Source organism: Cariama cristata, unplaced genomic scaffold (assembly GCF_000690535.1).
Source record: "Cariama cristata isolate BGI_N322 unplaced genomic scaffold, ASM69053v1 scaffold16506, whole genome shotgun sequence".
Classification (NCBI taxonomy): domain Eukaryota; kingdom Metazoa; phylum Chordata; class Aves; order Cariamiformes; family Cariamidae; genus Cariama; species Cariama cristata.
This window is the reverse complement of record NW_009623992.1, coordinates 4,567-21,687: the sequence shown is the minus strand read 5'-3', so window position 1 is coordinate 21,687 and position 17,121 is coordinate 4,567. Positions and strand designations below refer to the sequence as shown.

At 45.6% G+C, this 17,121-nt stretch overlaps 1 protein-coding gene across 1 annotated transcript in view; it reads right to left on the bottom strand.

Annotated features, from left to right (window-relative positions):
* PIGQ (phosphatidylinositol glycan anchor biosynthesis, class Q) overlaps positions 1-17,121 on the bottom strand; it is a 28,166-nt gene that overhangs the window by 10,371 nt on the left and 674 nt on the right. The window contains 6 exon segments of the mRNA XM_009702998.1: positions 1,295-1,406; positions 3,963-4,116; positions 5,114-5,240; positions 10,439-10,559; positions 11,757-11,888; positions 17,102-17,121. The exon segment at positions 17,102-17,121 is cut by the window's right edge and continues 30 nt beyond it. Coding sequence (XP_009701300.1) covers positions 1,295-1,406; positions 3,963-4,116; positions 5,114-5,240; positions 10,439-10,559; positions 11,757-11,888; positions 17,102-17,121 — 666 coding nt within the window.

Genomic DNA, 17,121 nt, shown 5'->3' with positions numbered 1-17,121 from the left:
CCTGCTGAAAATGGGAGAGAGAAAGAAGCTGGAGTTACTGGGGTGGAGGGAGCAATATTCAAAGGATGAAGGAGAAAAATCCATAGGAAAGCAGGTGTCATTAGCTCCACTGCCCACAGAAAAAGTTATTTTTATTCTGGGCCAGCCCAGTTGGCGTAAGTCTAACTAATTCCAACTGGGAGAAATGCAGATTTATGACAAGCAGGGATCTGACTCTTCAGCTTTCAGTCACCACTTTCAGAACAGAGAGGCCACAGGAACACAGGGCACTGCCTTTTCTGCAAAAAGAGATCATGGCCATGGTATATTATGAAAGAAAATAACCCAGCCAGCCACGTCACAGTGGTGGATCAACATCCCAGCTTTACGCACGTAACTAGAAATAGATCATAACCCAATCCATTCTCATCCTGCTTCTCCCCATCTCTGTCACTCCACTGCAGTTGCTTAACATCTCCAAAAGTCTTTTAAGGTCTGCTTTGAATGTCTCTTCCCACCCAGGCCAATGACATAATTCCCACTGGCCTCCAGAGCAGCAGGATGAAGCCTGAAGTGCCAAACCAATTCTCCTCAAAGTACATAGTGCCCAAGCCCTGATGCAAACCGTCTTCCTGGCACTGAGGCTTTTAATCACCAAAGAAACAGAAAAATAGCTCCTCCACTGTGGTGTAAGAAGCTCAGGGTTATCTGTTGCAAGGGAGAGAGGCACTGGCCCTGGAAGTTTCCAAATATTATTGTATTATTTTAGTGATGTTTGCAACTGCTGGCGCGGAGCAGCTCAGGCTCTGCTGAACTTTTGCATGGCACTTCAGAAATTAAAAAAGAGCTTACAGCATTTGACAAAAATCTGCCTCTGCTGCTTGAGTGAGAACGTGTGGGCCAGACTCCAGCGCAACGTGAATGAAACGGGGCCTTTTAATAGAAATGCTGGCACGTCTGTTACTGTGGCAACACTGCTGGGGATCACTTTTTAAGTTGCCTCCCTCCCCCATACCCACTCCCATGCTCCAGGAGCTGTGAGCATCTGCAGCACCCACGACAGTTCACTGGGGTGCCTTGCAGGTGCTCAACACTTGCCAGAATTTGGCCCCCTGAACACACAGAGAAATGAAGGGGGGCTGCAGAGCCCAAGCATTTGGTTGAAGAGCCACGGATGCAGAGTGCCAGGGCGTGCACTTGTTCTGGGCACCACAAAGTCCCCTGTGGCTTCTGTCCCAATATCAGCCAAAGCAGGATAGGATCGTATTGCCTGTGGGCAGCATCCTGCAGCGAGCCCCTGACACTGCAGCACTACCTGGTCCAAGTCATAGGAGCAGGAATCCACCCGCTGCCGGAGGACGTTCCACTTCTTCCCACGGAACAAGCGCCAGAGCGATGACAGGCCGTAAATCTTCAGGCAGTAGAGCCTGAGCAAAGAGAAGACGCTGTGCATCAGAGCTGTGAGTTCTTGAGCTTCAATACAAAACAGCTGTCATCATTACACCCCTGCACCCACTCACTTACTGACGCCACAGAACTCAGGGCGGCAAAAGAAATCAACCCCAGAATGACGCAGATAAAATACTAATTGCTCAGTCAACCATATTTGGGTTGGCCCCTGGCATGGGCAAAGCAGGCTACTGCAGACAGCTCTGGATCACTGGAAGGCAACGGCCACGCCATACCCCAAGGCTGCGGCAAGGGTCTCAATAGGGTGGCCCCTATGAGCAGCAGCAATTGCCAGCCCCATGCCACCACCTTCCCTGCAGCAAAAGAAGCACAAGGTTATTCCCCCAAGCTCACCTCTGTCTCTCCAGTTTAGATCTGCCCTGTTCCCCATTCTTCACACCCCTTCCACAGCAGGAGCGGCCAAGGTCTTACCACACTTGAGTCAATGCAATTCAATTTTGCCTCTGCAGCACAGAGAGACAAGGAGAAGGAGCCTCCAGACAAGGACTGGAGCCCCTGCACCTTCTTTAGCAAACCACAGCTTCAAACATCCTTAAGAGTGGGAAAAGATCAACTAAATGGCTGGTGGCCCCTACCGCATCCTCTTCTTACGCTTTTGTAACTTGATGCTATGACACTTGGAGCTACTTCCCTCCCAGAAAAATGGCAATGGTGAGAGAAGCTTGGGGTGACAAGAGGTAGGGAATACACACCACTATGGAATAACATTGAGGAAGAAAGAGCCCCTGAGATGGAGAAGAGGTACAAAGAGCCCTGGGCAAGTATGTATCCAACATACAGGGATGTAAAGAAAGAGGACAGCCAGTCCGCGGGGCAGAACAGAGCCTGAGAAAGCCTGAGCTACAAAAGCCAGACTGGTTAACCAGCCTAGTTAAGGCGTGGAGGCTGCTCAGATTTCAAGGCAGCATTGTGAAAGCAGAGACAAGGAGGCTTATCCAAGAGAAGAATCAGGTTTGAGGAACATCAACTGCTTCAAGGAGTTGGCAGGCTGCCTCCAGACTGGCAGGCACAGCTCAGTGCACTCATCCCTAGGCAGGAGGGTGCCCAGGACAACTCCTCCAGGTTGCTGGTACATACCTGCCCCATGGTTCTGACTAAGGCCACACACTCCCCCGCGCCCCAAGTGGGTGTTCCTGCTGCAGCACCTACCCCACCTTCCCTGGCTGCCTGCACACACATGTCCGCTCCCCTTTCACTGGGCTGTTTGTTTCAGAAGGGGATCTCAGGCTTCACCAGCACTTGAACCAGAAAATTCTTCCGCCAGCTGCAGAAATGCAAGGTGTGTGGCTGTGTTGCTGTGGGTTACTGCTATCCCTTCCTGACTCTCCACGGGGGCACCTGGCACAGCAGGAGCAGTTCGGTGCCAGCGGCAAGATAACATATAGCTGCTCTATACTTCTAACAAACAGCCAAGGTGGGTAGACTGGCTCCCTGCAGCTCACAAGGGAAAAGCAATCAGCTGAGAAAATGTTTTTCTTATTTCCACTCTCTGCACAATTAGGAGGAGCAAGACCACTCCTCACAGACCAAAACAGAAATTCCCGTAGTTAGAGGTGTTGGGAAGAGACTCCCCATTACAGACACTACCGATTTCGGGTGTAAGTCCTGTGGTCACATCGGACTCGATTCATAAATCATCTCTCAATATTTCTAACCATTCCCTGAACTACCCATAACTAAAGTTTTGTTATTTCTTCTGTCTTTTGCAATGTAAAGCCCTCTGCTCACAGCCTGGGCAGGAACAATGACCATTCCATACTTTATGAGCCCAAAGTTCCTTTATTTATTACCTTGTCTTTCATCTCCTCGGCAAGAGCAGATATTCTCCAGTGGCCCGTGTGACTCCTCGCTGCAGCACGTGTTAACAGAAGGCAGGAACAGAGCACATTGGTGGGCCCTGTTTGCACAGTAACCCCGACATGCCCCAAAGCCCCCTGCACTCCCACACACTCCCTCAGAGCCTCTGCCCAGCTCTCAGGCCATGGGGCCCTCCAGTAGGTCCAGACAGTGACACCAAGATGGTGTCACAGCCACACTGTAACCCCAAACCTGCCATCTGTGCTCCATGACATACACAAGAACTTGTGAAGCAGGGCAGAGGCAGGGACTTTGGGGCTTTACCAGAAGTACAAGGGTTCCCCTTTACCTCCTCTACTCCTCCAGTTCCCCATAAAACTACTGGGTAAGGTGCAACTGAAAATAAGGTTGAATCAAATGGATGGGGTGAACTGCTTTCTTGTCCTCTGCCTGTCATGTGGTTTTATTTTTACAGGTTGCTACCACAAAAAATAAATATTTAAATGCAGGAGAACTGAAAGATAGGTTGCTTGTACTACTGTGGCCATCATTTCTACATGCATAAAAGACTGCAGTAAATTAATTGCTGGCTAAACTGTGAATTCAAGAGAACTACACCAAGACTGAACGCTCCACAAATTGGAGACATGGCCTGAGTGTTCAGGGGTCCTTCTCTCCAAATATACCCAAGAGACTGCTAAGACAGATCAACTCACCTGGCTCCATAGACATAGAAGCAGTAGATGTGGAAGGTCAGAAGCGCAATGATGTCGGAGAGGATGCAGAGAGCCACAGTCAGGCCCAGACAAGCTGACAGACCGACATACCAGAGGATCATCTCGATGAATGGGGACATCAGGTGAATGTAGCCTAGTGGACACGGCAGAGTGTCAGTATTTGACTGAGACATCTTCTGTTGACGGTCTCAAAAGACTGATTCCCCCCCCCAGAACACTGCTCCAGAACTCATAGCGATGAAAACATGGAAGTAAAACTGGAAAACTCCTTTAGATACCATCTTCTGTTTAGGAGCACCAACAAAAACTCTCTTTTGCCCAGGTGTGGCAGCTCTGTCAGGAACGGGAGGACATGCTTAGCCTGAACAGAGCAGTCACCTTGCTCCACCTGTGATTTGCTTTTCTACATTTGTGTCCAGGTTCCTAATCACATTTTTAACTGCACACATCAGCCTTTACTGCAACCATTCCCCTTTCTTGCTATTCCCACAACAGCCACCCCATATGGCTTTTGTAAAATAAAACAGCGTGGAGGCACACAGTCTCCTTCATCACTGAAGTGGAGCAAAGTCACCAAAACAAGACCATACTTGATTGGTGAGCAAAGTAAATCAGTATAATAACTAAGGAGTTCATGTCCATCGTGACTGTACTCCTTCATCCAGACACTTACCAAGGATAGCAGGGGTGTGTTATTTCAAGGAGGGACTTGAAATAATAAAATTGCACTAAAATGAAGTCAGTGATAGTACAGGGTTTGCATTTGCATCCTGAGAGCACACTTCTCATCCTTATCCTATCAGCTGCCTCTTACATGACAATGACTACGAAAGCCTACGTAAGACCTAAAGCCTTCCCTTAGACACTCACCGCTAATGGCACCAAGTAAGTAAGCTCTGTCGTGATTTGCACTTCTTGCAAAGCATCTATACAAGCACTTTATTTAATATGCATGACTTCCTTGTGTGGGAATCCAACTTTGGCTTGAGTTCCCACAGCGGGAAGACTCACAGACAAGTTTGTACTTGCAGTAGTGCATTTTGATTCATTATTCACCTCTAGGCAAACATTAAACACTCGGGAGGGAAGAGATGAAAAGGGAGGCTGAAAAATTAAACAATTGCACTTACTAATCCAAAGATGGATGTGGTAAAGGAAAAAGCGGCCCAAAACCTGATCCAAAGCTCGGTTCATTTTCAGTCCGGCTGGCGCTCCCATTAGCCACTGGAGCAGGTCCTGGAGCTCTTCAGCTATGTGCTACAGACATGGAAGCAAGGCACACAAGATAAAAGACTGCTACCGCACCAAACAGGTCCAGTGCACTGTACATGCTGCCCCCCGCAAAGTGTTCATACCACATCCTTCAAACCAACGGAGAAAAAAAATCTGAACAACTACTTTACAGACAACTAGTTAAATCAGAAACGCACCTTTCACTCTTTTTTGAATCCAAACATAACAGCAGAGAGGAAGCTGAATGGCTTAAATGATCTCAGTGCTGGGAACACAATTATAAAAATGTATTTCATACGTAAACAAACTTTCTTGATACTCTGTGGTGTACTAGGCAAGAGTAACCATGCCGTATAGGACTGATCTTGCCTACCATTATTGCATCTCTCTGCAGGCTTTATGGAGAGATACCCATGGCATCCCAGTAAAAAAAGAAGCCCTTTGAATCACTGAGAAAAAAGCCTAATGGAGCTCGTCCCCAAATCACTGAGGGCTTTGACTCACAATTTCTGGTGATTTAATCCCAGGCTGATGTTATTTACTGATTTTTCTCTCTCCACCCCACTACTCTGCCAGAGCTCCTCCTTGCAGTTGACACGGCAGAAGATGGGGTGGCTCTGCTCCTTGGTAGTTTGCACCTGACCTACTCACCTAAGCTGAAACCAGCAGCGAAGTCCATTTACTGGGCTGTGAATTGAGGTAGCTGAGAGTGGTAACCTCCAGCAAACAGGTGGGGAACATACCTGGAAAGAATGACCTCTCACACTGTCCCCGCATGAACAGAGATTGCGGGTAAAAGCCTTCCACCTCTGAAAATCCCACTTACAGTCAAGTCCACGCAAGCGAAGTGCACTGCAAATTGTGCAGGTGTAAAAGAATCAAGACATGCTACCTAAAGCTGATGCACTATAGCCTACTTTCCCCATCATTCACGTGTATGATTTCCCTAAGGGCAAATGATTTCCAAGGAATGATTCCATTTTATTAATAACCAACAGGATCCTTGCAAAATGAGTTTGTAAACATTTATTTTCAGTGTAGTGGCAAAATTAAGAGCTCCATCTTCAACTTATCCAAAAGGTTTGCCTTTTTATTTCATTCATTTTTCCCCCTGTCTCAACGTCCCTTAAAATATCTCACTGCAAGTCAAAACTGATTTGAACCCATGGATCTTACCTCGGTGGCTGAGATGTGTTAGCTACTTTATAAATATTGAAAACAGTCTATTTAAAGTGTTGGACTGGTAACTTAGAAAAAGCATTTGGGGATTTTAATAAAATATTTAAATGCTTGAAAGCAGTCCTTCAGCAAGGCTGTTTTTCAGCACTGAATACTTCTGGAAGCTGCCAGTCCCAGAGGTGCTACTAAATTCTGACAGGGGCACATAGCTCTGGGAAGGTGCCCTCGCTTGCCATGATTTAGCTGGGCATAGCATTTCAAAACATAGTCCTAAGGCATAACCTTGCAGGTTGTTTTCCAGCCAGATATTTTAGGACTGACCAATAGCAAGCAAAATCAGAAAAGGTGACTGAGAGCCCAATTCTCTTGTTGTAGTCATGAATACTGAATGTGGCCAGTATCAATAGATAAGATACAGTGAATAGGAATTGTTTCATAAAGGGGTGTAGGGACATTACCAAACTGCAGACTAAAGCTAACATGATTTAGATGAGATCACTGTGGAAATATTTTCTTTGCTGTCATGCTTTCTAGTCTCCGTAAGCAGATGGTGCAATGGTGATGTGACATGGATGGAGAAGGATACACAGTGCACTGCGGGCAGGCACCGTGGGCAGCGGGAAGCACAGGGCAAACTTCCTGAGCAGAGCATCTAGTGCAAGTCAGAGCACATAGAGCCAAAGCAAGCCCTACCAGACACATTTGCCCTGTGTCTGTCGCAGGCAGTTGGGGCTCTAAGTTATACTATTTTACAAATTAATGTCTAATAATATTTTCCAGGAAGCGTCCTCTCTGCTTGCTTCGTTTATGGATTAGCAGAACATGACTGAATAGGAACTTACATCTAATTATCTTTAAGCCCCAGTAATGTTTTTGGAGGCATGATCTATGATAAATATTTAACTGTTTCAAAGAGGTTACAGCTTAAGACAAAGAGACATCAGCAAGGATGAAAGAGGTGAAGGAGAAAAAAAAAAAAAGATGGTTTATAAGCAGTTCTTTTTAAAACAGACAAATGTAGTACTTTGCATCAGGTATTTTTGAAAGAAGGATGAGTTCTGGAAGGCGAAAACAAGGACAACCATTGGGAAGCCTGGTGGGATCGATAGGAAGGAGGAGGGTAGGAGCTGTGAGGGCACCTACAGAGAGAAGATTATTCACATTTTCCGTTCTTGGATTTGAAAGCCTGCTCCAAAAATCAGTCTTTCGTATTGCATACAGCTACTCGCCAGTTACTCCCTAGGTGTCTCTGAATCACATCTGCCTCATTTACTGACAAAAGCAACTCGTTATTACAGTCAGCACAGCGCAGCTCATCAAGCTGTGAAAGTGGGAGCTGCAGTCAACGGTCTTGTGCATCATCAACAATTGCTAGCTAAGTGCTGATTTGAGTACCATTATATCAGGCGATGACGAATGATGGCTAGGGAACACGGCTTGATCTTCACATCAGCAGGCTGAGCTTGTGACCCTGGCAGTTGCTGAGAGCCAAAATAACCTACCTGCATCTGCTTCCTTCCAGAGAGATGTTTGCTAGGAAAAACAATGAGCACTGTATCCAGTCCCCACACAGCTACGATTTTGTCAATATTAAAATCAATCAAACCAGTAAGGTTGCATGTTATATAAGGTTTGTAAAAATTAAAATCAATGAAATCAATAAGGTTAAATAAGGTTATGTATATAACCTTATAATATGTAATAATCTTATTACAATATTTATAAAATTCTATTTACTAACAGATACAGAAATGTAAAGTCAATGCCATCATCAGATCTGGGGGACATATCAAAAGCAGAAGATCAAGGAGCATTGGGGAAGGAAAAGTAGCTCATTCTGCACATGGGAGAGTTTGCATTACTGAACTTGGCAACACATGAGCACTTGAGAAAGCTCAAGTGATGGGAATAATGTATACCAGATGGACACTCAGCAGCAAGGAGGAAACCTACTGCTGAAGGGCTAACGGGAGATTTTGCTGTCATGCTGGAAAAGGAGTGGTGCTGGCTTGCACACCACATGCTGAAGTCATTGGTATATTTTGGGATCACTCCGATCTGCATTTTTTTAAGGCCTGCACATAATGCATATAAATCAATGCCCTCTGAAGGCAGTAAAAGGACCCCAAATTATTTTATGTCCACAATCTAATATGCTTGAAAGAAGAAAGTAAGGCTGGAAAGTCAGAAGAGTTGTAAGTGGCCCGAACTGATAAGCTTGGAGAAGCAGAGAAGAAAGGCACCGACTACCAGGCCATGCACACAAGGAGGAGTTCGCACTTCCAGGAAAGTAAGTAAACAGCTCTTGGTGATAGCAAGGTTATGAAGTCTGCACATGTAGGAGACACGGTGAAAATAACTGACACTATGATGTGTAAGTTGAGTGACAGATGAGCTAAATGACTGAAAGAGGAACAAACAAGCAACTCTCATAGGCAAGCGTACCCAAGACAGGTGCTGGGATTGGATACACCTTGAGCACGGAGAGCATCCATCTGCCAAAGACACTGGGCAGATGGAACCCCTCCTGGAGCCACCTGTGCAAACAGGAATGCAGCCAAAAGCCACTTCCTCACTGACTTCTTAAGAAATCAGATTTCTGAGAGCTGGAGACCTACAGTAATCCCACAGGGAGAGCTCTAGAGAACTTAAACTTCTCCAGCTGAAATATCTGTAAGGGAAAAGACTTAGGAATAAGACATAGAAAAATATTTTTAGTGTATAGCTCAAATACAAGAGCAAGGGCATTACAAGAATTGTGGTCCTTTCTACCCCACCATTGCTGCTGAATAGTGTCTGCAGCAGTCCTTAAAAGTTTGACCATGAAAGATAACGAAAATAGCAATAATCACGAGCCACAGCTATGCTGGACACTCCATACACACTTTCTGAAAGCACAGCATGTACAAGAATGATCAGAGACCTACGGCTTGTAACAGTTAAAAGCTTAGACATGGACTAAGCAAATCATCATGATGGGAAATGTGAGCTCTTCTCCAGAAAGACAGGATAAGTAGGAAAAAAATTGCTGCTGGAATTCTCTAATCAGAATAAATTTCCTCCCAACCAAGAAGATAGAGAAAGAGCAAAGAGGGGACGTTCTCCAGCTGCTAGAAAGAAACCACTGGAAAGATTCACCTTCTTCCCCAGAAATGAAAATGGGCAACAAAAGGATTAGGCTGTACAGCTGCCTGACAGTGCTCAACGTTGGCTGCACATGTATTCCCAAGACACAGAAGCTCTTAAAATGGAGCTAACTTCAGATTAGTGGTCTGGTCTCTAGTCTCTGAAGTACATTATATGTTCCTTACTGCCACTAAACAGATATATTGGAGTACAGCACCTAAAATAAGCCATCAAGCAAAGCAGGATAGCATGAGTCACACTTGTTCTTCATGAATTTATGCTGGTGCTGCAGGATCTTAGTGGGAAGAGGAGTTATGTTCGAGAAAATCACAGGACACAGCAAGTTTTCCTAGTTTATGATCTGTACACCAGGGCTCTTAGGATTTCAGGTGTTTGTATTCTGACTAACTAACGCCTTTGGATTTCCCCATGAAATTCCTCTTCACAAGCACAGCTGCACTGCTTATCAAGTTTGAGTTTTCAGCAGTTTATCAGATTCAAGCCAGGTTACAGCTTTTTTTCCCGCCCCCACAAACGCCCCATCGAGCAACAACTTGAGGACACTTCCTGTTGACTCCAGAATAAAAGTGTTCTGCCTCGATAACCACTCAACCTGCAGCTGCAGAGCTCCGTCCAAGCCGTAATTGTTACTTTAGGAGCTGGAGCAGCCGTCCGGTAAACATCTAATTACTATTCACTGCACATGCAAAGCAGAGCTGTGTTCCTTTTGAGCAGCCCCAGCAGGCCTGATTTGAAGATTTCACTGTTCTTGAGAAGACCTAATTTGCATGACTTCAGACAGGACTCTCTCTGAAATCTTTGTGTGTAAGGCATTGCCTCCTCACAACTACCTCAGGCATCAAGAGCTGGTCAGTACTCGCAGCAGGTAGAAGAGAAACGGCTTTGGCCAGACTTACATCAGCCACAGGGATGAGAGTGTCAGCCAGGCGACCAATTCGATTCTTTCTGTATAGCCAGGACATCAGCAGTATCCCCAGAGCCACATCAATCAGCAGAGAGACAAAGATGTTGGCTTTCCTGCATGCAGGATAAAGAGAAACAGCGTTAGAGAAAAAGGAAGGACAATGTTTAATGTTTCAATGACAACTGTCAGCTTCGCTTACATAGCATCTTTAATGTCCCAGGGACACCAGGACAATTTACTGAAGAGGCATGGTGTAGAGATCTTTTGACTTTCACTGGTGTGCTGCTACTTCTGTGGCCAAACACAGAACCACTTGGAGCATGCCACACCACAAAAGCTTTCTTAGTAAGGGGAGAGAAGAGTGGCACTGAAGCTACAAAGAAGTACGTTAGACAAAGTGTGTGCGTGTGTGTGTGTGTATATATGTATACACACACATTTATGGGGGGATTTATCAATACCAAGGGCACCAGCACTTGGAGTACCCACGTTGAGATCAGATGGCCTTCCCAGAGGTATACTTTAGTTGAACCACTAGTCACTGTAATAAATAGCATTTCTGGGTACATACACATACCCAAAAGGGCTGCTGAACTGCCCCTTCACTGCTAGAGTCTCTGAATGAAATTCCATGACGTGAGTTATTTGGGAAATCAGATTAAACAATCACAGTTACTTTTGGCTTTCAAATCTGCTAATCTATTTTAAGTGTTCCCTGGGACTCTATTACTGCAGGATCAGAGAACCACACAGAACAAGACTCGCTGTGTAAGGGCTGTAGGGCATTCAGTACCTGTCTCAGATCTCTGCCTCTCCCTGTTCCACTCACTGTGCTGCATGTTTGTTTTTTCTGTTACACTGACTTTGTCACTGCTGCTGGAGTCTCTGGCCTGCAGTTACTGCAAGAAAGATTCCCCAAAAGAGTGGGTGAAAGAGGGGAGCATTTAAACCTTTCTGTTCTCATGGAAAGTGCCACTGAATACCGATTGCAGTTTTTGGTTAACGGCAGCATATGTGAAAGCAATGAGCTTGTGGGAGCAGTGACAGTAAAGCACTACGCACATGGGTGCAGTACAAGCTTTCTGTGGGCAATATCCTGGTCGCCTTTCCCAGTCTAAGGAAAGAGGCATATATCTGGCAAAAGGCATAATTAATATAAACAGACTGCAGAGTAAACATCTGCAAACTAGCAGGGAGTAGAGCAAGCAAGGCAACGTGACATGGTGCTGTGCGGGCACAGGATCCATGGTTTGGGTTCCCTGAAGGAAACAGGGCTACAGCAAAGATGTGCATGACTGTGTACTCCATACCTCATTAGTTGAGTTTGATTTTGAGCCTTCTTGTTGCTGCTGATGACCTGGAGGTGCTGCAGGCGATGTCCCAGCTGCTCACAAGTTGAGAGTTTGCTCCATAAGAAAGACAAAGGCCAAAACTTCAGCACCCTGCAGAAACACCATGGGAATGTCCCCTTTTGCTTTTGCCATACGGCAGGCTGTCCAGCGTACAAACTCCATGCAAAACATTCAGTGCAAAGTTAAGGTCGTGTAACCAGAGACAGTGTCAACATATTCTCATTAAAGAATATTAGATGTTAACCACTCTCATAAAGGTTAACAGAATTAAGGCAGCCTTTCCAGATCAAGGCACCTAAAGCAGACAACCCAACCTCCCCTTTCCATCTTGTAGAACCACGTGCCTCACTCTTCCAAGGAAGCCAGAAGGCAATCCTGATTCCGCCCTGTGCTTTGGGATACGTCACTGGGATTCCACACTGCTCCGAGTCTCCAGGAGACTGGTGTCAAGGCAGCTGTGTGTACAGCGCAACAACCCAACATGGTGCAACTGCTTCACAAACCCCAATATTACTAATCACAAGTCTCTAGCCAGCGTGAGCTTGGTATAACAGCTGTGTTCTCCCTGCAGCTTCTGTCCCTTCTTTCCTTATTCTTCTGCTTGATCCTTTTCTTCTTTTTTTCCTTTATTACTTCCAGATTCCTTCCTCAGGGTCTTAATTTCTATCTTCTCTCCACTGCCTTGCCAAGGGTGACCAGCACGATGTAGATAACATTTAGCATTTAATTAGGTTCCAAAGTTAAAATGCACATTAGGCTTGTAGAGGAGGAAATATTCACATGGTTCTTTTTTTATGACTCAGAAGAAAAGTACTAAGTGATGCTCAATTATTTTTGGGAGTTACTTTTATTACCACGCAACCTATAAAGAAAGGAACGATGGTGATTTGTGTAGTCTAAAATGACACCACTGGATGCAGTCTCGTCAAAGAACGCACAGTAGTGGTACAGCAACACAAAGCACCATGTTTGTTGTGAGGAATAAATTCTGGTGTGGACATAATCTGCATCCCGTCTTTCCTGTAGACAATGGTTGTTTCACTATTTTCAGTGTTTCTTATTAAGGGTCCAGGAATCTACGTTCACTTTTAGTCACTTCCTTTACCTACTCTCTCTTACTGCTTTGGCATGTTCCTTCAGTTTACATTCATTCTAAACACTAAAATTATTCCTTGTATCCTGCTTCGCTTTTGAAACTGTACAACTGTTTGGATCATTAGTGAGCATGGTCTGGAGACGTTCCTGCAAAGTGTGCCTGCCTCCCCCAGATGTCATCTGGAGGACTTCAGCCCATCGGCCAGCAGCAGAGTGCCTTCAGGACCGGCCAGGATAAAACGCAGGATGGGCAGACCGGGGCTCCGGCTGCTACTTACACATTTTACACAAATCACAAGGGTATGGCTGGTTCAAAATCCTGCTCAGTTCACTGTGGTTGCTATCCCCTTCCTTCCTGCATCCTCCTGAGCCCTTTCAACCATCCTTCCTGCAAGGTTTGTCAGCTTAAAAAACAGACTGCTGAAGTCCCCCCCTTTCCCCTCCCCATTCAAATTTCAGACACATTGGTTTTGAAATACACACAGTGTACTGTGAATCATTCTTCTTAATTTGTGGCCTCCGAGTTACTACTCAGCTCTTCGTTACAGCCTCCCACCTTAGAGACAAATGACTGCACTGTTCTTCAGCTGACTTGTCAGGAGGCGGTATCTCAAGTGGCGGAGGAGAGTGCTGCGCAGGGGAGGGAGACACGGGGAACGACTGCACGGGCCGCTGATCTTGAAGACCTGGGTTTGCAGATGCACCGAGGCACAAGTGCAGATGGGTTTTCTCTTCCAATTATATCCTAGCCCAGTGGTGACAAATTCTGGTGTGGCAAACCTTTGCTAGAGCAGAGAATCGCACTTGAAATGCAAAGAAGGGGGGAAGGAGAAACACTCTACCTGTGTGGTTATGTACAGATGGCTGAAGGTGAAAAATTACTGGTCAAACCACGAGCTGCCAGACCATCTCAGTTCAAGTTGAAAGCGATGGCTCTGGGGCCCTGTGCTAAACACTCTCTGGGCTGACAGTCTCCCCATCCTCGCCCAGCAACATGTGCCTCTTACCATCCATTGCTGCTCCACAACTCCCCAGGCTAGAGGCAGCTAGCACGTGGGTCACCCACTGACCAGACACCCCTGGTCAAAGGAAAGGACAGGCTGTCACTCTTTTCTGCCTGAGGAACGTCTTGGACAAGCGAGAATGGTTCCCAAAGCAGCCTCATCGCCAGGAGACCCCCCAACATGTGCACCCACCGCAGCCTGCAATGGGCAAATGCATCTCCTAGGTTGAACAGGATGGGCCCAAAACACAGGTCAGAGGTCTGTGCTTCTCTGTACTACGACCGATTCTCTCTTCTTCTCAGTTAACATCAAGAGGACAACCTTTATTCCATTTACATACTTTCTTTGGAAAGTAAATACATACACATACTTACTTAAATAAAAATACAAACACACTGCAAAAAGCTTAATATAATAGTTGCAAGATGTGCTATGGTAACTCTCACCTCTAGGAACACTGAGCAAGAAAGCCAAAAATACTTCTTGTGCGGTCTCTTACCCCTATGCATATCAACTATGCATTGCCATAAATGCTCCCAGTTGTTTACCACACAGAATATAGAATGATTTTCAGAAGTGCCACAGAAACCCAACCAAATAAATAATTAAAACCCAACCAAAAAACCCCCAGTGACATTGTGTTATTGCACTATTTAAGCAGCAGGAGGTCTTTGGGGTATTTCCAGATATAAGGAATTTTAGCAATAAATTAACACAGCCTGCATGAGTAAATATTGATTTTCCAATTCGATCTTTTTTTCCAAGAGTGAGAGTGGATTTTTCAGATATCAGATGAAAAGCAGTCTTTCCAAACATGGATCACATGCAAATATTAAAGCTCCATTAACCAGAAACCCCAGCTGCCTTCTTGTTCCTTGCTAGCAACTGCAGGAACAGTGCCTCCCTTCTAGATGAGGAATCAGAGGTCACGGTGTTTGTAAATAGACTTTTTTTAAAAAAAGGAGCACACGGAGTTTATTGCCTCAATGCTATATCATCCTGATGTCCCCAACAGCACACTAGAGACCTTCAGCAGTAATGGAAACGCTCCGTTCTGCACACAAGTCCCTCTGAAGACAGAGCTGCAACGGCCACCCCTTAGCACAAGGTAGTGCTGAAGAAATGCCTGGATTTGAGATGTACAGGACTGGAGAGAACTCGGTAAGCTTGGATGGATGTCAGCACATGCTTTCTGAGATTTCTAATGCTGCTGCCCTCCTTCTCCAGCACAAATACACAACAGTGGCATATCCAAAAAAGCCCCAAGCCTCTCCAGCCTGAGGGGACATCACTGATTTCTTTCTTTAGCTTCTCAAAGCTGACTATCCCTTAACATTACAAAAACCTGGGAAAAAAAGAAGTCCCGTGACCAGAATGAGCAAAAACCTGGGACATCTTATTTTATGGGATGTCCTGTCCCAGCACAGGGAGGAGGGGACTGGAAGGACACCTGCACATGACATCTTGAACCCTCTCTGCCTTGTGTATGTTGGCACAAAGCAGGATGTACCACACATCATGGGCCAAACGCAACCAAATTACATTAACTGACTTCAAAGGTCAAGCAGGAGGTACTAATCTCTGTTCTCCAAGACTAATGTTTTAGAACACCCGTAAGATATGTAAATACAATGCTGATACTAAGGGTGAATAAAACAAAGCAGAAAGAAACCTGTATCTACCTCCCAAGGTTAAGAACAAGTTCAACCTAGGTTTATGCACAGCAAGCCCTGCATTTTGCTTGCTAGTACATACAGCTGGCTGCTAGCCTGGCTGCGGCTCTGGCTCAAAACATCTGTACTGTGTTTAGGAAAAGCCCAAATCGGAATAGCTCGTGATAAGCTGAGTAGCAGCTATCTGTGCCCAACCTGCCAGACCGAGCTGAAGCTCCCAAGTTATGCTTAGACTGTGGCCTTCTGGAGACCTGCAAGGCTTGGGCTTAACGTAACTCTAAGGCTGGTCCGAGTCCCAGCACCGATCAAGGTGGGCAAGTCTGACCTTGAGACCAAGTGCTTACACGGAAAAGGATCATTGTGTGTATTAGTAGTCACACACAGGCCACGGACAGCCAGAAAAAGGACCTTCAGAGCTGACTCCCAATCTTCTACCCAACTACAACGTTCTGACTTAGTTACCACTAACAACCATTAACTTACTTACCATTAACAACCATTAATGCACAGTCAGTGTCTACAGAGCAGTCTCAGGAACCAGTGGTCCCTGACTGTATCAGGTTTGGGTTTGACCCTAAATCTCTTCCAACAGAGTAGTCCAAAACCAGACAGTTTTCCCTTTGTGTACCAAAATGCGTAACCCAACTGTTCAGAAAATCTTTGCGTATGAAGAGTTTCACTGTAATTTTTTAATGAAAGTATTATACAACTGGAAACCTGTTCAAAGACTCCGTTCCCCATACCCTTAGGCTGTACTTGAGAAGATTTATCCATGAATATAGTAGTAGCTCTTATCCAAATTTCATCAATTAAAGTGTCCCCTTGCAACTTGGAATCTGAACTCGACTTCCCCCTCTGGCACAACTTCTCTAGGCAGGCTGACCACGTGGAAGCTTCCCCCCTTCAAATCTGCTCAGAATTCCTCTATAGTGCAAGCACTTGCCCTGCACTACATTTGAAGCATCCTATTCAATTTCACAGCCGTGACAACTGGATTTCACCAAGGCTTTATGGAGGCCAGCATCCCCTGTTACCTGCTATAAGGTGCCAAGGTTGCAGCACCATTGTCTGTCAGAGAGATGACAGCTTTCGACACACTATTTGCTGATGTTTCACAGCCGTGGAGGGATTCATAGCAAACAGGGAGTAGGGAGTCCCAGCTACCGAGCCACTAAGGAGATCCTCATATGGTTGTCAGCCACGGAATAGCTGGAAACCCAATGTTTCAGCTGTCATGAAATTAAAGTGGGACTGAACTACCCCTGCTGCAAATGTGGGGGGAGATCATTGCCTCCTCAGAAAACCTCCCAGCTCCTTGAAGAGCTCTACCATATTTGAGGGAGCCTTTAGCTTTGTGTTTTTGATGTAGCCCCCCCCAACTTTAATAGCAGCTTTGCAGCAGTCTGTTTCCAACAGAACAATTTTGTATCAACAGTATTTCTCACCAGGGTTGAGCAGGAACCCTGCAAATGCCTAAACATGAATTACATTTCCATGCCAAACATAAGCTGGCCGATGTCGCATCACTTACCTGCTCCTACAGATCCCAGA